Genomic DNA, 21,246 nt, shown 5'->3' on the forward strand with positions numbered 1-21,246 from the left:
GTGAAACAAAAGAAGAAGGGAAGAGAGACAGAGGGAGAGACAAGTGGGGGAAAGGGAGATGGAGAGGAAGAAACAGAGAGACAATAGCAGAGAGAAGAGGGGCGAGGGAGAGAAGGGATAAGTGATGCTCTTGAAGCTAGAAGCCCCTGTTCTCTGAGCTTCCTTTTCCTAATTCCTTCCAATCTAGGGCTGATACAAATCCCAGGGTAGTCAAGGGAAGACTCTATTAACTTTAGTGGGAGATGGAGTGGGACTCTAGTGTATAGTATCTGGGAAGTATTTTTGATTTTTTTATTTACAACCCCTCCACCCCCTTCTGCATTAGTATCCCCCATGGCTTTGATATTTATCAGAAGAGCCAAGGTTTTCCAAAGGGATGAGGGATTTGGATGCTTCTGTTCTTAGGGTGCCCAGCTTGAGGCATCTTCAATCAGCCCCCTGTAAGGCATCTCAGATTAGCCTCCCCCAATCACTAGTCACTATTGGGCAGCTTGTTTTTTGTTCTTAAAGCAATGACAGTAATAATTCAAAGGCGTACTTTACGAGAGATCAGAGTGAAGTGAAACAGGGACAAGGAAAGGAAAAAGGGCCGTTGTTGACAAGGGCAGGCAATTTTAAAGTAGGGTACTGACGGCAAGCCTCTGCTGAATAGTCATCCACCCTTCCCAAATGGTCCGTCTGAGCCACATTGCTTTGGACTCCAGTATGTGTAAAATGCTGCTGTCTGCTGCCTTGTCTATAGAAATCAGTTTGAGATCCCAGAGCTCAGGCTGCAGAACCAAATCAGGAAGTCTACACTGCAACTACACAGCCTGGCAGCCCAAGCCATGGGAGCCTGAGTTAGCTGGCATGGGCGAGCCAGGGGTTTTTAATTGCACTGTAGACATACCCTTAGGTGCCTAAGTCCCAGTGACTTTCAGTGGGATGTAGATTCCTAGGTCACATGGGCACTCTTGAATATTTTGCCCCTACTTTAACCTTGTCCCCTTGTTTGTACAGAAGTCAATGGCTCTGCCCTGGCCTGTCTCATGGACTTGACCTCTCTGTATTTCCCTTCCCACTTCTGCTACTTTGCTGTGTCTTTGTGCTTCCCCACAGTCTTGGCACTGCTGGCACAAGAGCCTTCTCCTTTGCAGTGCCTGCCATCTGTAACATCCTTCCTTGGTATCTCTGACACACACACTGGGCAAGGACTGTTCATGCAGGGTGGGATTCAGTGGTCCATCCGTTATTCATCAAAGCACCTAAGCATGTGCTTATCTTAGAATCATAAATATACCTAGATCATCTCTGACAAGTGTTTGTCTAACCTGTTCTTAAAACCCTCTGATAACAGAGATTCCACAACCTTGAAGCACATGGCTAAGACCCACTGAAGTAAATGCTTAAGGTTAAGTGTGTGCTTAAGTGCTTTTCTGAACTGGGGTCACAGGCAGCAGCCTTAGTGCAGAGACTTTTCCATTGCCTGCTGTCGTTGAAGGGGGTATAGGCAAATAACCTCTTCCCCTGAGGACCCTTCCCAGGGGTTGGTTCCTTTTTGGGTTCACAACGCTGCAGGGGGGCAACATTCTGACTGTTTCCATTAAAAAAAAATTACAAAAACTTTCCTGTTCATATTATATTCTATGAAACCTTTTTTCTTTTTCTTTTACAAGATGTATATTTTGGATCTAAATAGCTTGGCAGTGTCCCTTTATGTGGCTTTTTCTACATCAGCCCTTGGGATTTCAGCACTGTGGTGACTGATGACAGCTGGTTCTCCAAGTGACTAGAGAAAATAATGCTACCTGAAGATTGACTTCTCTATATTCCCCCTCAGGGGCATTGTGCAGGGAATGAAGAAGTACTAGGTACAGAGTGGGAGAGATTCAGTGACTGGGGACATTCCTTCCAATCTCTAACTTTTTTTTATAAGGACATTTAGTTTATTTTTTCATAAACTTACAACAATCGACCAAAGCACAGAAAGAGCAGAATGGGCAAAGACTGCATCAAAAAACTTCACTCAATACGGGAAAACAACCGTGGATGGAAAATTCAAAGAGAAACACTTGGTCAGAGGTATTCAGTGCCACCTAAGGGATTTAGATGCACAGCCCCCATTGCTATTAATTGAAATGGTGTGTCTAAATCCCAAAGGTCACTTTGAAAATTTCAGATTAACTTTCAGTTTGGTTCAAATTGTGTCTTTGGTTAGGGCTAAAACCAGAATGTAAACACTTTTTTTTAAGAAGATGAGTTTCTTTATATAAATGTTCTTCAGCTGACACATTATTTATCTGTGTGGAATGAAAACTGAAAGAGTGAGGCCTGGACTCCGCACAGAAATTGCACCAGTTTAAGTAAAGGTGTGATGTTACACTGGTTTGCAAATTGGTGTAATTATGTGTGCTGACACTCTTGCATTGTGTTAAACCTGGCTTACATTGTTTTTGCTCTTCATTAAGCTAAATTGATGTAACCCAGGTTCAAGCCTATCGAGAGTGTTCACACATGCACACAATTGCTCAGTTGGCTCAGAGCATCTAGCCCTAAATCTGATTTCCACTCTGAGACTGGCGTAGGATGAGGGTCTGACTTCTGCGGTTTGGGAGATCCAGGAATCAGTGTATGAAAACCCATTTCCATCTTGCGAGCTCTGAAAACCTTGTTTCAAATGGCACATACATGGAGTGACAGCTGCTGTAACTGAGCCCTCCAGGTGGGGAGGATCATTCAATCTCTTTGGCAATGAGGAGCTGTCTCATAGCTGCAAATCTGTCCAACAGGATAGATCCTGGCACATAGTGAGGGCTCCAGTCTGGCTCTGCAGGTCAGAACTGAAGATTCTGCCAAGCCTCTATGTCTTGGCATTTACATGTTGGCACTGGCCAGTGCCATACTGACCTGCTGTCTCACGTAACGGCGTATGTGTGTGTTAAGCTCACTCCAGCAGCTCAGCTTACATGTGCCAGCTCGTAGAACAAAGTCACCAATACCCCACTCTCAGTAGCTTGGTTCTTATCTTGACTGTCTCTGGTTTGTCCTGCGACGGGCCAAAGGAACGATTCAAAGAACTAAGCACATACTGTGACCAGATGATGACTAAGGAGGTGATCTGATTAACCATCTACAAATACTGTAAGGGTGGAAACAGCAAGAAGCAGAGGGAGGAATTATTTAGGCTGGACCACAGGGGTATAATTAAAGTCACTGGATAACACTGAGCAAAGGCTGAATGTCAGGAAACATTTCCTAAGAGTGATCTCTGTTAGACTGTGGAACTGTCTCCAAATGGTGGAAACCCCATTGCTTGAGTCATTCCAAACTGTACAGCTTGCTGAAGAATATTTGGCATAGAACAATTCTGAAAGGACCAGGAGGAGGTCAGGATCATTAAATAGAGAATTTTCATTTCTAATTGCGATGAAGTATACAGTGCTGGTCTCTCCAGAACCATAGATGCTGTAGCTAGATCAGATAGCATCCATTTACCTATGCACAAAATATATATATTTGAGGAGAGGAGAGGTAGATTTGGCTCTGTTACAATGGTCTACTATCAATATGAGACTGTGTGTGAAACAGAAGTCCCCACATGGGGTTCACCAAGGGAGATCTTCTCAGCAGGGCATGAAAATGCTCCTGGCACTCTCCCCACCCCCACACTACACACCTGTCCAAAGGTCACAGGCAGTATGGCCTTTAAAGATGGGGGAGAAGGGAACGCTGTTTACTACAGATGGCTCTGGACCTCCTTCAAACTATGAGGACATTTGGATCTGGATCCAAACTTTGTGGCTCAAAGCTGTATGTAACTTAATGGGGAAGGAAATGGCTGAAAGAAAAGGAACAAAAAAGTGACTATAGGGCCCAAATCAAAGATAATTTAAGTCAGTGAAAAGACTCCAGTTGACCTCAGTGGGCTTTGGCTCAGGTCCATAATACGTTCCACAATAAAAGAGAAAATACTAAGGGAAACAAAACTGAAAGCTAAAGAGAAAGCCAGACTTGGGGGAGAGAAATAGAGAGGGGAAATTCAGAAAAGTTGAATGTTAGAAAAATTAATTGGTGGGAAAAAGACTGAGAAAGAAAGAGTGATGGAGGGGAAGAGAAGAACTAAACTCATAGGACATGTAGAAATGTTTTATTATTATTGCAGAGAGAAGTTTGTGTAACACGGTAAGAATGTAACTGGGTTTCAAATATGGTTAAAATAATCTAAATTGCAGCAATTTTCTCCCCTCGGACTTTCCAGAGTGAATTATTTTCATTCCTGTCCTGAATGGATCTTGCACAAATCACGGGGTGGCAGGTTTGTTTATTCACCCTCAGATATCAGTAGCCTCTGGGCCCTCACTTTCTGAATGTGTTAATATTACTCTTTATCATCATTAATTTCATTTATCAACATCCAAAGTGTACAAACAAATAATAAATGTCCAGGGCTTGCTCTGAATAGCTTATTATCTAAATGAAACACAGCACTTTCTGGGGCTGGAACTGTCTCTTCGTCCTTGCTTGGAAAGTGCCCAGCAAAATGGGGTTCTAATTCTGATCGAGGCTACTGGGCACTACTGTAATAAAAATAATTAATAATAACAGCATAAGGGATGACAGTGAACAAAGGAGTTGGGGCCAGGATAGGGGAGGACAAGGGCTTGAGCAGTGAAAATGCATGGGATGTGCTTTTTGTTACATACAGCGTGCAGGTTTTTAATACTTACAAATTTCCAGGGCAGTGCCAAGAGTGAAGTCTGGGGTGGAGGTCTGCAAAGCAGGGGCTGGGTGAATAAAGAGAGCAGAGGAGAGATTTAAAGGAGATGTGAGGAGAGATGTGTGGTATAAAGGTATGGAAGGATGTTCCAGGCATCGGGGCCAGCCTGACGAAAAGCACAGAAGCCCAGATCCATGGAGGGACTTAGATATTGCAATGCTCAGCATCACCGCCCCAAACTTCTAGGCACCTAGAAAATCACTGGAACAACACTGCGATCCACAAAGCCGATTTAGAGGCCCAGGCTCCCTACACAATGAATGTGGAAGGGAAGTGCCTACAAATGTCATCCACAAAATCAACATGTTAGGCAGAGAACCATCTTAACTAGCCAAAGGGCGATGCAGACGAGAGGGGTGTGTCCTAAGCCCTGCCTCTCTCGCAGAGAGAGGTGCCTAAGTCTGGGCTAGCAGTCCATTGCTGGGAACCCCTCTCCTGGAATCTGGCAGCTTAGGGGCCTATGGCTTTTCTTCTGCGAATCAGTTAGGTGTCTGCCTCGCTACACACAAAGCAGCTGGAGGAGAAGGAGGAGGAGGTGTTGCCCACTTTATATCTCTTAGTTCAGTGGTTACAGCGCTCACCTGGAATGTAGGAGACCCAGCATCAATCCCTCCCTCCCTCCCCCCCCCCCCCCGGCCCTTTCTGACAGAGGGGGAGAAAGCATCTGAGCAGAGATCTCCTGATAGTAACCCTGCTATTTCAGTCCTCACCCACAGCATGGCCAGAACTGGAACCCACGCTGTCTTGCTAATCCTGACCTATACCTCCTGCTACTCTGGGTTTGGGCCTGTGACAGTTGTCAGGGTACTTCAGGCTGAAAATTATCTTGTCACCCCCTTCCTCCAGCATGAGGGAGTCTTGCCTGTGCTTAGCTAGGTGCCAGCTCCCTGACACCGCCAGTCTTCTAGCCACCCAAGTACTCTCCTCTGGGCTATGCTAGCCCTTACTGTGCCTTGCAGGTTAACAATAGGTGCACCCCTATCCACAATCCCCTTTCAAGTGTCCCCCTGTAATGTCCAGCCCCTGTCACTGGCTACTCTGTGAAATATCAGGTCTGCTGTTCTGTCCCAAAAGGAACAATATATGCAGCAGCTTGTAAGATTCAGCTCTGATCCAGCACTTTGCTTAATATAATAGCATTTCGATAAACTTATTTTTGTTTTCTCTATATATTACCAAAGGTTCAAGTGATAGTAAGTCAGGATATTGGAAACAAAAGGCTCCTTATAAAACAAAATCATAACATACTTTCTAGAGACGAATGTTAATTAACAGGTTAACTTCCTGTCTAAAGAAGTTTCTTGTGCAACAGTTTCAACCAAGGTTGGTTGAGATCCCGTTTTCATGAATGTAAATACACTGCCCATTTACTTCCTAGGTGCAGGACGGGAGGGGGTGTTTGCCTTCTATTAATAATCTCCCCAAAAGTTGCTTGTCTGTTCTCAGATACAGGGTAACCACCTGTGGCTTATTTTTCCTGTGTGCTACTTCACTGTTGACTTCACATCTCTTCTTTGGCTTTGTATGTAAATTGTGACCACTGTGTTACCTTACAATGATTAATTTACATCTGGACAGAGTTAGGTGAATTAACATCTGGTCTGACAGGACTGTTTTTCCCCCTCAGCAGGTGATTCATACCTTGATACAGAATCTGAGAATGCATTTTCATCATACACACATAACTCCTTACATTACTTCTGGGGGAATTTTGTGCCAAAAAATTAAAAATTTTGCACCAAAAAATTAAATATTCGCTACACAACATTTTAGAATTCTGCAAAATACTGCATATTTTATTGTCAAAAATAACACAATATAATCTTGCCATTTTCCATTATGTTGGTAATTTATTTCAAAATACCTCTCAGCAAGTATGTCTGTAACAATACAGACAACAAAAAAGATTCAGGAAATGTTTCTGACAAATAGATTCCTTATTAGGCATATTAACACAGAACTTTGAGTAATAATTCATTTAAATTACAATACAGAACTGTATTTCCTGCACCCCTCAGAAGCAGTGGAAAGTCTTGGGGGAGTCAGGGGTAATGGAGCAGCTGAGGGAGAGGGACGTAATAGCTGAGAAGGAGCCTGGGAGTGAACCAGGAGGTTTGTTGGGTGTGGGTGGGAGAAGTATCGAACAGTTTTTTTGTGGGGGAGGGATTTTTAGGGAGTTGGGGAGCCTCCCCCATGCAGATCCTGACTGACCTCTAGCCTCTCCCATTCAGTCAGGCCCATCTGCCCCTGTCCCCATGTGGCCTGCACTCTCCTCCCATTCAGCCCCTGGCTCAATGCTGTTATCCCACTAGTTCCTGTGCCCCCATCCCAGTCTGTCCCCCCACTAGCCCTTCTGAACCATCTGTGTGACCCCCCCAGCAGCTCCATGTGCCCTGCTCTGTCCCCCCACCATCCTCTGCCTCCTCACCTGGCCCTGTGGGTAGGGTGCTGTGAGGAACGCAGTCTCTGCCCCCTCCCTATCCACAGCTGGCTGCTCCAGCCCCTGAACTGGCTGCCCTCTCTTCTGGTGCCAAAGCAGCCCCTTGTGGGCAAAAGATGTAAGTGCATCCAGCATAATGTATTTTCTGCAGGGAAAAAAAAATCTGCAGGGGACATGAATTCTGCATGTGCAGAGTCTCCCCAGGAGTATTACATTGTATCTCTACATACATTTCACAACAATATTAGTAACAAGTGTTACCCTGGCTTTCATTTAAGTCCTCACATGACATTCTTTATTGAACCAGAATGTACATACCAGAATCAAGACATTCCTGTAACCCCATTGTCAGTTGGTATTAAGGGATTCTTTGGTCACAGGACTGTCACACAACTTTGCGAATGGATCACAATCCTGACTTGCATCCCCCTACTATTTCAATCCTGGGTGTCTGCTTAAAGCCACCTAACATGACATATGACTTAAACCAGATCTGAACTTCAGTTCTCAGAACTGAAAAGTTAGTGTGTTGAGATAAGGCTCCCATTACTCCCACCCCTTCCTTCCCAGAGTTCTCCTCTACTCTCACAGTTCATTTGGGGAACAGCTAGTGTAAAAGATTAAATATACTGAAGTATTTTTCTCCACCATGTAAACATAGAAATAAAACTCTTCTTTGGTGTAAGAATATAGGAGTTCCCTTTCCAAAACAGCTCAGTGGCTTGTCTAGTATGGTATCCCACCTTTTACCCTATTTGAACAAACCAATGGCCCAGCTAATCCAGCATCCTCTCACCTGTTATATGTAATGCCAGATACTTCAGAGGCGGGTTTAAACACCTATAATGCATCTAATTGTACTGTACTATACCAGTGGTGAGGTGAATTTCTTCCTGACCCCACTGGTGATCTGCTTATGCCCTGAAGCATGAGTGTTGTCTTTGTATTCATTGTCTGCCATAGTACAGACTAAGTTAAGAAGTTAAGCATGGTTCAGTTAAGGTTATATTCAGGATTAGCAAAGGGTTAATATTAGAGTTAAGTTTATGCACAGCATTGTGCTCAGGAGGGTGACTATAGTTAGTGTTGTAGTAGGGCAGTGTTTCCCAAACTTGGGACGCCGCTTGTTGGCTTGGAAAGCCCCTGGCAGGCCGGGCCGGTTTGTTTACCTGCCGTGTCTGCAGGTTCGGCCGTTTGCGGCTCCCACTGGCCGCAATTCGCCGCTGTAGGCCAATGGGGCTGCGGGAAGTGGCATGGGATGAGGGACGTACCGGCCGCCACTTCTCGCAGCCCGCATTGGTCTCCAGCGGTGAACCGCGGCCAGTGGGAGCCGCGATCGGCTGAACCTGCGGAAGCGGCAGGTAAATAAACCAGCCCGGCCCACCAGGGGCTTTCCCTGAACAAGTGGCATCCCAAGTTTGGGAAACACTGTAGTGGGGCATTAGGTTATGGTTAGCACCAAAATCAGGCTTATGATTAGGGATGAGTCAGGGCTAGATTTGATTCAGAAGTGAGGTTAGCAATGGAATTAGGGTTATGATTAGGACTATGGAATTTGAAGACATGCTACCTGGGACTGTGACCTCAATCATAGATTCATAGATACTAAGGTCAGAAGGGACCATTATGATCATCTAGTCTGACCTCCTGCACAACGCAGGCCATAGAATTTCACCCACCCACTCCTGCGAAAAACCTCTCACCTATGTCTGAGCTATTGAAGTCCTCAAATCGTGGTTTAAAGACTTCAAGGAGCAGAGAATCCTCCAGCAAGTGACCCGTGCCCCATGCTACAGTAGAAGGCGAAAAATCTCCAGGGCCTCTTCCAATCTTCCCTGGAGGAAAATTCCTTCCTGACCCCAAATATGGCGATCAGCTAAACCCTGAGCATATAGGCAAGATTCACCTGCCAGATACTACAGAAAATTCTTTCCTGGGTAACTCAGATCCCACCCCATCTCACAGGCTAAGCAGGGAAGGGCCTAGAAAGCATTTGGATGCAATACTTCTGAGGTGCTGTAGGAAGTGATGTTGGCAGTTGAATAGGTGATGTGCTTCTTCCTGAGTCAGCAATGAACTAATTTCCTAGCAAGGTTCCCCCTAAGATGGTATCCTGATAGCAAGCACTGTGCACTCAGCTATGTGTGCAGAGCAGGGGAGGCTTCCTGCATCAGCAAGCATCTTCCTCCTAGCCCGGAGAGAGGTCTCCACGGTTTTTCCTCCTGTGTCTCTCTCTGGATGAAGCAAGGGGATGTTGGGACTTCCCTTCCTGCTGCTGCCTCTGGCTGGGGGGTGGGTAGAGCTCATTGGAGTTCCCCTTCTGCCTGTTGCTGCCTCAGCAGCTGACACAGCTATGGGGAAATGAGCTGGATTGTATAGCTCCCCCTACGTTACCAACAAGAATGGCTAACGGAATTCCAGTTAGCAGGCCTCACTCTGTCCTCAGTTCCATCTGGGTAACTGTTTTCCAGCCTACAAGATTAGCTAGTTACCTTGTGCACTGTTCTAATGACAGCCTATTCATAGTTACATTTGTTAGATGAAGGATAAGCTGTTTTGGTACTTGACGTATTTCGAAATATTGTATAGAAGTATCTGCAATCACTGAGCTGCACTTTGTCCACACCTCCATATAATTTTCTATTAATATTTGTCTCAGATGTAATCTGTATAAAAAAACAGTGTAAAGTGAAGATCCCATGGCATTTTTAAGTGTATTAGCTCTTGTGTCCTGGCTGAATTCCAACCTGAGTAATGACTTTCTGCCTACTTAAATTCCCTTTGCAGTTTCAACTAGAGAAGTTGTTCTTCCCTTCCTGTCCTAACAATTGTTATGTAACATTGCTCTGCCATGCTAACTAGATAGCGCATTTCAAGAAAAGGGGTGGCTGCATTTTAATGGTGGGTGAAGTCAGATTATAGGCTGTAAAACCATTTTAGCTCACCACACTGTGGTATATTCTCTCTCTCTCTCTCTCTCTCTCTCTCTCTCTGAGATAAAATGTTTTATTGGCCAAGCTTGAGCTTGGGATTGGTACATTGCTCAGGAGTGGCAAAACCTGGATTATGTTTGCCATCCTAAACGAGGTCCAAACCCCACACAGAGTACCATTGTGTATCCTGAATATGCCACATAATTTACAAAAAAGCCATTTTAAAGAACTTTTGTACAATATACCAATGATATTTTGCATTAACCTCCACCTCTGAAGATAAACACCTTGAATGCTAAACCTGGTATTATTAATTGTGAATAAATTATTTAACCAATGTAGCCCTTATGCTAGTGAGCCTATCGTGATTTCTGCACAGATATTTGTTATTTGCACATATTCAGTGAATAGTTTATATGAACAACTTTCAGCCAGTGGGGGTGTCTGTAAACTGCTCCCTTTGCTTCTGCTCCGTGATTGGATGATTGAAACTTTATTCATTTTTTTTTTTAAAACAATAAGCAAGGAATATTCTTGTTCTGGCGCAAATACCCTTTGTCATATGTGAACAGAAGTAGCAGGAGTAGCAGCCATTACCTGAACATTTGTGTAAATAAAACCTATTCACACGAGAAGTGGATAATAAAGGTTACAAACCCAGGCAAACCAATCGCGTTAGGGCTTGTCTACACTTAAAAAGCTGCAGTGACACAACTTTTTGTTGTGAAGACACTATCTACGCCAATGGGAGGATTTCTCCCATCAGCATAAGTAATCCACCTCCCCGAGAGGTGGTAGCTAGGTTGAGATGAGTATTCTCCTGTTGACATAGTGCTGTCTATACTGCTGGTTAGGTCAGTTTAACTGCATTGTTTGGGGTGTGGATTTTTCACACCCCTGAGCAATGTAGTTATAGTGACCTAATTTCCTAGTGTAGACTAGGTCTTAGAATCTGAGCAAATGTTTAGGAACACTTTTTGCAGTCACTGACCCGCAAAGCTTAGCACCACGAACCCAGCTATGCAGGCCTTGCGGGGGGAGGGGGGGGGGAGAATACATTTCAGAAACCATGATGAACTACATAATTGTGATTGTAGGGTCTAATTTCTTAATTTCTCTACTAGGGAAAGAAGCAAAAGACTTATCCCATTGAAAGAGCAGGGATTCCTGGCTTTCTTGTCCATTTTGAGGATTGTGGGATTATCAGTCCTAAAACCTCTCTGGAGTAACCTGTAAATTGCTGAGTTCCTTTCTGCCCATCCGATCCAGGAAGAAATTAAAGATTCCATGGCTTTGATGGGAAGAAAAATGGAGGTAACTGTGGTGTGTTGCCCAACATTTCCTCCTTCAAGAAAACAAGTCTGAGTGCAAATACAGAACAGCTGCCATGTTTGTCTGCCTACCTCCTGCATTGCTAGTCTCCATCTCAGTGCTTTGTAAAGCATTTCAAAATAATCAGTATGAAAGGGGTGTGCTGTAAAACCAGATTCTATTCTCTGGGCATCACAACTAGCCATTGCATAACCAAGTGCATTATAATGTGTGAGAATAAGTAGAGAAATCACAGGAGACGTATTTTAAAGAGAACAAATATAACATTAAGGCGAGTGAGCGAGAATAGAGTGCATTAAAGTTAATAAAGCATTGTAGTTGTGGGGACCACGTTTCACTGTGAAGGAATCTAATTTAGCAACTTGTAATTGGAGGATAACAGTCCTGCTGGAATGAAGTTAGCTGTTCATTTTGCTGAACTCTTGAAGTGTCTCACTCCTTCTTGTGAGCTTGTTCTCAGAAGGAGAATACAGTAAAAAGGCTGGAATTGATTGATGTTTCACATGCACAGGATCTCAGGAGGTCATCTAGTTCAAGTGCCTGCTCAAAGCAGGGCCAATCCCCAATTTTTGCCCCAGATCCCTAACCGGCCCCACTCAAGGATTGAACTCACAACCCTGGGTTTAAGCAGGCCAATGCTCAAACCACTGAGCTATCCCTCCCCCTGGTCTGTTCAGCCTCTAAGTGGATTTGGTTCCTTCTGTGAATATTTATTATCTGTTTATTAATTTAGTAATATTAACGCAGTGTGTGCACTCTCCGCCTGCCCTAGGCAAGAGAGACCAGGAAACTAAACTTAGATCTCCTTCATATCAGGGCAGAAAACTAGCCTTTAGGTGACCATGCAAGCAATATTGTCCTGTTAGCCTCTGGCTCTGTTTAGGACAACAGAACCTACAAAGGAGGGCGGGTTGTTCTCTAAGGTCCTACCAGTCTCATTACAGCTGTTATGAATATCTATCTGTGTAACTGGCGAGGGGAGGAGATTTTGATAGAGGTAAGCAAAATAATGAATGGTATAGACAGGTCCAGTTGAGTCCTCCTGTTTACGCTCTCTCACAATACCAGGGCAAGAGAGCAGCTGGTGCAGTTTAGAAGACATCCTGGTTTACGCCATGTTTGTTTAACCATTGCAGAATCTTGAGGTGAATAGCTTAATGAGATTGATAGGGTTGAAGAACAGTCTTCCATAACCTGAAATGCATACACCTGCTTGAGAAACTGATGTGGGTGTTTGGTCTGAGCGTGGGACGGAGAACCAGGAACTCCTGTATTCTAATTCTGGCTGCTCCTGACTTCCTCTATGGCCACAGGCTAGTCTGGAACAAAGCTCTCTGTGGTGGTTTGCAGATCTGTAAAGTGATGATAATACTATTTACCTCACAGAGGTGCTGGGAGGATTAACTAGTTAAGGTTTGTAAAGTGCTAAATAAATGCTAAGGATTATTACAAGGAGACTGGATAAAACCTATAAACTATACTGTAGGGAATGGTCCTGCATAGGGATGGACTGATGACCGAATAGGACTCTTCCATTTCTAACTTCCATGATTTTTAAAAAAAGAATAGACATTTGCAGGTTATGAATCATAGTAACATCTGTGGATACACTAGAAATGAAAATGTATGAGATTTATTTATTCTTGTGCTTCAGAGCAAAGAGGGTCACCAACTGGCGTAGAAAGGAAAATCTTCCCCATACTATAACAATCTGTAATTGGCCATGCGCACTATCAACATTTGGCCCCACTTCAACCCCTTTTTTTTTAAATAAGTGAATTTAGCATTGGTGAAAGGGGCCCAAATGACAGTCTCACAGATTGAAGTCCTGTATTTATCCCCAAGGTAAATGGATTATGGGCCATGGCAGCGTGCGCACACACCGCCCCTGTCAATACATCCCAGCCTTGACCTGGAAGGATTATACTGAGAGCTGAGAAAGGAGTTCTGAATCCATGACCTAAGTAGGCTTTGACTCTTTGCTTATAGTACCTAAATGTGGGCAAACTGGTGCCAATTATGTGATAATTGCTTTTGTGCTGGGGACACACATTGAGACATAGGACTGACATCTCCAGCTCATTTCATGTAGGTAACTGGATGTCAATTAGAGGACAACAACTTTCAATCACTGTTGACTTGGGCCTGAGATGAAATGCAGGCTTAGAGATAATGTGCTTTGTATTTTCTGGCCAGTCCCTTAAGCCATCCAATTCCCTCCCCGCCACTTCCTCCCCTCCTCTGAATTGTCAAGTAAAGGCTCCTGTCAGATGGCCTGATTCAAAACCGACTGAAGTTAATGGAGAGTCTCCTGTTGATTGGGCTTTGGATCAGGTTCAGGGAGTGGATATCAGACAAGATGGACCAACGGTCTGATCCAACAGGAGGTGATCTAATGCAATGCTTGTCAACCTTTCCAGACTACTGTACCCCTTTCAGGAGTCTGATTTGTCTTGTGTACCCCAAGTTTCACCTCATTTAAAAACTAGTTGTTTACAAAACCAGATAAAAAATACAAAAGTGTCACAGCACACTATTACTGAAAAATTGCTGACTTTCTCATTTTTTACCATATAATTATAAAATAAATCAATTAGAATATAAATTTTGTACTTACATTTCAATGTATAGTATACAAAGCAGTATAAACACGTTATTGTCTGTATGAAATTTTAGTTTATACTGACTTTGCTAGTGCTTTTTGTGTAGCCTGTTGTAAAATTAGGCAAATATCTAGATGAGTTGATGGTACCCCCCTGGAAGACCTCTGTGTAGCCCTAGTGAGAACGACTGGTTTAATGGACTAGATGGACCAATGACATACATTAGAGGCTGAGTGCTATACTGACTTCTCATTTAATCTCTTTCTTTTCTCTCTCTCTCTCTCTCTCTTTTCTTCTCAGGGAGTGTAAGAGCTGAAGATGAGGCCCAGGGCGGAGTGTTATTCTCCAAAGTTTTGGCTGGTGCTGGCAGTCCTAGCAACGACGGGTGGTGGGGCCCGTGCCCAGAAAAGCCACCCCAGTATCGGCGTTGCTGTCATCCTGGTGGGGACCTCAGACGAAGTGGCCATCAAGGACGCCCACGAGAAAGATGACTTCCACCACCTCTCAGTGGTGCCCCGAGTGGAATTGGTGGCCATGAATGAGACAGATCCCAAGAGCATCATCACCCGCATCTGCGACCTCATGTCAGACCGGAAGGTTCAAGGTGTGGTGTTTGCTGATGACACAGACCAGGAAGCCATTGCTCAGATCCTGGACTTCATTTCTGCCCAGACTCTCACGCCCATCCTTGGCATCCACGGAGGCTCCTCCATGATCATGGCAGACAAGGTAGACATTGGCTTTCTTCCATTACAGATCAGGAAAGTGGGGTTTGATATCCTGAGAAATAACATAGCCAGTGGTCTGCAGATGGAATCTCACTTGGCCAAATGATTATATGCTTGGAGAGAGTCACTTTCAAGGAGAGATTAAAAAAAGCTAGGTGTGTATAGTGTGGCTGAATTACATCTATAGAAAAGATGCTAACTGTGTAGAATTATATGAGAGAGACAAGCTGGGTGAGATAATATTTGTTAATTGGAGCAACTTCTGTTGGTGAAAGAGACAAGCTCTTGAACCCCACATAGCTCTTCTTCAGCTCATTCTTCAGGAATTATATGAAGCATACAAAGATCAAGGAGAGAAGGGAGTTGCTAAAAGGGATCTGCAAAGGATTTAAATATTTTATTCTTTTTTATGATGTTTTGTGACCATTTATAACCACTGTATTTTTTACTTTTTGCCTTCACTGGTTTAGCTGGAGAATCACTTGGGGGTCTCAGGATGCTTACTGTGAACTCTCACATTTTAAATTAGTTATTGGGTTAAATAGGTGTTAACCAAAGTGTCAAAACACAAAACCAGTCCCTCTCCCCCATACAAAAAAACCATCCAAAAACCCAACCAGTTTGGCTAACAACCCTTTCTAATTTCAACTGTGCATCTTTCATTCTCTTGTATTGTATTGTCATAATTTCGCTAATTTCTTCAGTCACCATAGTATATCAGTGCAGACAAGTCCTGAATTTTGAATGTGAAAAAACAGCAGGCCTGATTTCCTTTGAACTGCAAGGCAGGTCTCAAACTTGTCCCTGTAGAGTTGCTAGGTAGGGGACACCTCCATGCTGCCACTCATGATCTGCTCTGGCTACAGACCAGGGGAAGTCCCACCTCATGGGGTCTGACAGACGGCAGCATCATGGCTCCTGATTGACTCCCTGCCCCTTATCCACCCAAGAGGCATTCTAGGAATGGTCCAGGCAATAGTATGGGTCTCCTGTGGCTTCCATAACCACTCCTGTTCTGGAACTCCTGGTTTTGACCTTGGCTGATTTGGATCTTGCCTCCTGACTTGGATCCTGAAACCTGACTTGGGCTCCGATCCTTGATATCGACCCCATCCTGCAACTTGACTACAAACTCCTCTGCTATTCCCTGCCTCAGGTTTGACTCTGCTCTCACCAGCCTGTTCTGCTCAGCTGAGAATTCCCCCAGCTTGAGCGATCTTCTACCTGGAATAGAATCAGTGTAGCTGGGCCTACATCTTGGGTGCAGGGAAGAATCTGGGCCAACAACTCTTCTTTGGCAAAATCTTTTCTGGCCTTCTTTTACACATCACAAAGCAAACAAGAGTACAAGCCATTTTATTCCTTTGCAGGTCACCTTTCAGGGGATCTGAGAGACAGCAAGACATAATTTGATGTAATTGAATGCGGTGGGGGGGTGGGACTTAAACTGGATAGTAAGGAAACATTTCCTTGGAGTGAGTTCTATTAGACTGTGGAATTTGGGTGGGCTGAATTTTTGTTGTGAATAATTTTTTTCCATTTTTTTTTCATTTTTGGGACTAAATTAATCACAAATATATTTCTCAGTCTTTGATCAGCTTTAGAAATAGGGATAGCTCAGTGGTTTGAGCATTGGCCTGCTAAACCCAGGGTTGTGAGTTCAGTCCTTGAGGGAGCCATTTAGGGATCTGGGGCAAAATTGGGGATTGGCCCTGTTTTGAGCAGGAGGTTGGACTAGATGACCTCCTGAGGTCCCTTCCAACCCTGATATTCTATGAAAAAATGGATAAGTGATATTCAGGAAGTAATTGAGTCAATACAAAATAATCGCTGAATAAATGACTCTCAAATAATTCCCCCCCCCCCCTTTTTGCCCAGCTCTATGTAACTCAGGCAACAACTCTGTGGCCTTGATTATCCACTGCCTTGCACCTCGTGAAGTCATCTACACCTTTGCAGAACGGGTGTAAAACATTAACAGAGTGGAAGGGTGGCATTATACAGTCACTTTGCATAAGTACAAATGACACCACCAGGCCCAAAGCACTGAAAAATTGTGAGTTTAAACTTGAAGGGGCAAATTCCAATTTAAGATTATACCAGTAGAAATCCAGAGTAACTCCACTGGTCGTGGTGCAATCAGATCAGATTTACACTGGTATAACTTAGAGCAGAATTTGGACCACAGAGTTGTTTGAAGAGTTTTTACCCTTCCATAGGTCTTTCCTTGGCAGAGTAACATGTATTGTATGTTGCCCATTGACTTCTATGGGAAATTCTGGTAGGACCATGAGGGGGCATGAAGATGGGGCTCAGTGAATATAAGAGTCGCTTTTACCAAGCTTCCCATGTGCAGCTTTTGAACAGGGTAAGCAAATCAAATAAAGAGATTCCAGTTTTGGAAAAATTGTATAAACATTTTCTTTACACACTATTTAAAATGGCTGACCATTAAAGCTTCTGACTTCTCATGTGGGTAATGGATAATATTTATTTGGCAAATTGAATAAAATACGTTATATATGAAATATCTGTTATATTTCTTTACAATAATGAAGTTATACTGGTAAGTGCTTAATGATCCATTTCCACACAGCCTCAATAAATACGGGTCGGTTTTTAGTCTCAGTACTGGAAATGAGTTGTATAATTACGGTTTGATCCTGCAAGGTGCTGTGTACTACCTGTGAAGTGCTGAGCATCCTTAACTTTGACAAGAGTCAGTTCTGGCTGAGGTTGTTCAGCATTTTGCAGCTTCAGACCCTTATTTCAACTCCATAATCCTGTGCTTGGTTTCGTATCTATCTATGGAGTGGTACGGATCAAAACCTATGGAACTGCACAAAACAGAGTTGTGCCTTTCCTTAGTGTGACAGGCAAGATTCTATTTTTTTAAAAAACACTTGGCCAAATCTAACCCTGTTGCATGCTGTGCCTATTAACTTTTGATTCACTTCAATCGAGACTAGACAACTGGTGCCTCCCCATACTGTGGGGGGAGTACAAGCGAAAGGGGAGGACACGTGACCTCCCCACATGTCTCCTCCCCATTCCATCCCCAGCCTGGGGCCCCCCCACTCTCCCGGCCCCACATTACCTGTGTGTGTGTGGTGGGGGGGCACGGAGGCGGGCTCTGTCCTCCTGCTGCACCGGCTCCCCTCTGGCATTTTTGGCTTCTGTCCCTGGCAGCCAGGCCCAGGCAGGGAACGGGATGGAGCCACTCCCAGTCACTGCTCTGTGCAGAGTAGCCACCTTCCTGGGAGAGAGCCTGGCTGTGGGCGGGGGGCGGCAGCCCTGTCCCTGCTCAGGCTCGGCTTCTGGGGACAGGGGCTGAGTATGCCAGAGGCGGGGACTCTGGCTCATTTGGCTGCTGTCCCCGGAAGTTGATCCTGGGCAGTAGGCAGCCCCCCTGCTGCTGCAGCAGGCGCTCTCCCAGGCAGCTGTTGTGTTGCACCAGGCAGTGTCCCAGCGCGGCCGGAAGAAGCTATGTCCCCATCCCTTCCACTTCCCGCTCAGGCCCGCTGCTGGGGTAAACCTGCTTGTCCCCCTGCTGTGTCGCCTCTCGGAGAGCAAATCTGTGTCCAAGTACAAAAACCTATGTTAGTGCAACATTAAATTGGAAAATTTGAACCCAAAAAGGCAGGAAATAAAAAAATAAGTTTCCAAACATAAGTGTGACTCTGCTACATTGTGCATATCTATACCTATATCTATTACAGGTTAGACTGATACATATATGCAGTGGTGCAAGTAGAAATCATTTCTTGCTGGTACTGCACTCATGGGAGGGACACAAGGGGGGGCACGTGACCCCCGCACGTGACCCTCCATGTGACTCCTCCCCGCCCCCAATCCGGGGCCCCCATGCTTTCCCCATCCCCTCCGACACCCCCCTTTGTATATACAAACATCAACATGCTTAACTAGTCATTTTCCCTCAAATATGTAGTATTCAGTCTCTTTATATGGAATATGGGAGTTGGGTGAGGAGCTATTTCAGCATATGTATGACTTATTAAAAGACAAATTTTAAGGAGAACTGTATCCTAAACTGCTTTATGGTATTGTAACCAAACATTGCATTTCAATGGGAGATTCAACTTCCTTTATACGAACAGAACAGACTCCTGAGACTTTTACCAGTTCACAAAAGTGGTCTCTACTCATGCAAATAGTCCCATTGTCTTCAATGGGATTGATCAAATGATTAAGGGTTTACAGGATTAGGTTCCAAGTTTGTAAATTGTTCTGGATGAAATTGACAATGCCTGAGCTGTCAGATCAGAAGGAGCTTCATTCGAATAAAGGCGGTTAGATGTGTGATAAGTCTTAGCTCTGTTGCTAAGATGAGGAACTTATTTTCAGCAAAGTTCTTGGCAGATTCCTGAGGCAGCTGGTTTAAGGCTGTCAGTGTCCAGCATTATAATCTTCACTTATAGTTCTCTCACCCACAAAGATGGAAAATGGGGCATTTGTTTTCTTTATTTTGCTGCTCCAATTCCAGTTAACAAAATGCATATTAGTCTAGTTTGGCTGCAAAAGGAAGAATTCTATGTATGCTGGGGACAACACCTGATTCCCGTCAGGCTGCAGAACTGTGCTGACATCAGAATCCAAACATCCTCTGGTCAGTGCAAGCGGAGGCATTCCTCTAATGATTTGGACTTGATGTGATGCAGTATGGATGTCATGGATAATTCAGACCAATGGGGAGAAACAGAATCAGAAACACTATTTAAACACCTTCCATCCTCCCACCCCTCCCCTCTTGAGGACTCCTGAGCAAAGAGCACCATACATATGCCTACAAACTTAAACAAAGTCTTTGTTTAAATTTGTTAGCATATGTATTGTGCTGTTAAAGTCATTTAAAGAATGAATGTCCCTCCCTAGCTGTGTTCTGCTCCTTTTAGGGGCAGAGTGCAGCGCCCCCCACCCCAGGGGAGGGGGGGGCGGCTAGCCCCAAGTCTTTCCGGTACTCTGTACCTGCTAAAAATCTCTTGCCAGTACTGTGTACTGGAGGGTACTGCCCTACTTGCACTCCTGCATATATGATAAACACTAAATGTAACATGGCAGAATTAATTATTCTGTTGGAACCTTAACTTTTGTATTACCTGACTGCTTTTGTTCAAATTCACATAATTAATATTGCATTAATTTCGATTTTGTATGTAATATTTATTTTTACTGGATTTCTCTGCATTTTGTCCATTTTGTGTGAGTGGGGTGTGTGTGTGTGTGACATATATAGTTTCTTGTACACAGTTTTGATGTTTGCTTTTCCTGATGCTAACACACTTAATTCCAATATAATATTATAAATAATATAATACAAAATAAAAAAGAAAATAAATGAAAAATCATTTTGAAAGGAAAAAGCAAACCATTTCATTCAGAAAATATTGAAATGGCATGTTTCAACATTCTCAGAGCTACTTTCCGCTCCCCCCCCACCCCCTAAAATGAAATTTCAGTGTAATTGACATGATTTTGCAAAGTGTTTCAGTTATGCTGGAACTATGTTCTCTGATGGAAAATTGTTCCATCAAAGTTTTTCTGACCAGCTCTAGTAATTAACAATGAAAAACTATTTTTATTGTAATAGTTGCTATTACTCATAAAACCCCCCAGAAGTATTAAATCAATTTGTGCCATCCCCAGCCAGATGAGAAGATTAGTTTCTTGGTTCTGGAGCACGCAAGACCTTTATTATAACCCAGAGCAGATACTTGTCTCACAAAATTTGAATTAATTACACTCAAATTTCTCCCTGCCCCAAACAGGCCTCAAAATGAAATTGAAAACCTGGAGTGTGAAATTGACCAGCGCTGCTGCCTTAGATCCTCATGTCATTCCTCAGTAACCACGGGACATAGAGAAACAACTCTTTCCAGGGAATCTCTTATTCTGTTTGCCTTTTCTTTGCTTCATTAACCACATTTAGAGGGAAAGGACTATGAGGGAAGTTAAGGGAATTAAATACACACAGCCTGAAAAAACAGAGGGTACAGGAAGAGATAAGATTGTAGTATATAATTCTTTTAAGGGCCTTAAGGAATTGATACATGAGGATAGATTAAAAGAGCTAAATATGTATATTGTAGCTTGACTCAATAATGACTACAGGTAAATGTAACTAATGTGTTGTGCCTAGATATATACCAAGGAGAGAGAGAAACAGTTTTGGTTGGTCTAAACGAGGTGTAACTAGGAGCAATGGGAAGAAATTGAGCAAAGGGATCATTAAACAGAATATCAAGAGAATTTTCCAAATGGCAATCTCCATTAGATGTGGAGTAGTCTCCTCAGGGAAAGATGGAAACCCCATCACTTAAACTATTTCAGATTTGGAGTGGATAAAACTCTGGAAAATGCACTGCAAGGGAAAAATCCTGCCTTAGCTAGGATGAGTGTGAAGAGAAAATGAACAAGCTGAGAGAGAAGAGCAGGC

At 43.7% G+C, this 21,246-nt stretch overlaps 1 protein-coding gene across 4 annotated transcripts in view; it reads left to right on the forward strand.

The window, feature by feature from the left end:
- Nucleotides 1–21,246, forward strand: part of GRIN2B (glutamate ionotropic receptor NMDA type subunit 2B) — a 287,157-nt gene that overhangs the window by 36,780 nt on the left and 229,131 nt on the right. For all 4 annotated transcript variants that reach the window (XM_007064060.4, XM_037883416.2, XM_037883410.2 and 1 more), the window contains one exon: nucleotides 14,365–14,793. In XM_007064060.4, coding sequence (XP_007064122.2) covers nucleotides 14,383–14,793 — 411 coding nt within the window. In that variant the 5' untranslated portion in view covers nucleotides 14,365–14,382. The remainder of the gene's footprint in view (nucleotides 1–14,364; nucleotides 14,794–21,246) is intronic.

Source organism: Chelonia mydas, chromosome 1 (assembly GCF_015237465.2).
Source record: "Chelonia mydas isolate rCheMyd1 chromosome 1, rCheMyd1.pri.v2, whole genome shotgun sequence".
NCBI lineage: Eukaryota > Metazoa > Chordata > Testudines > Cheloniidae > Chelonia > Chelonia mydas.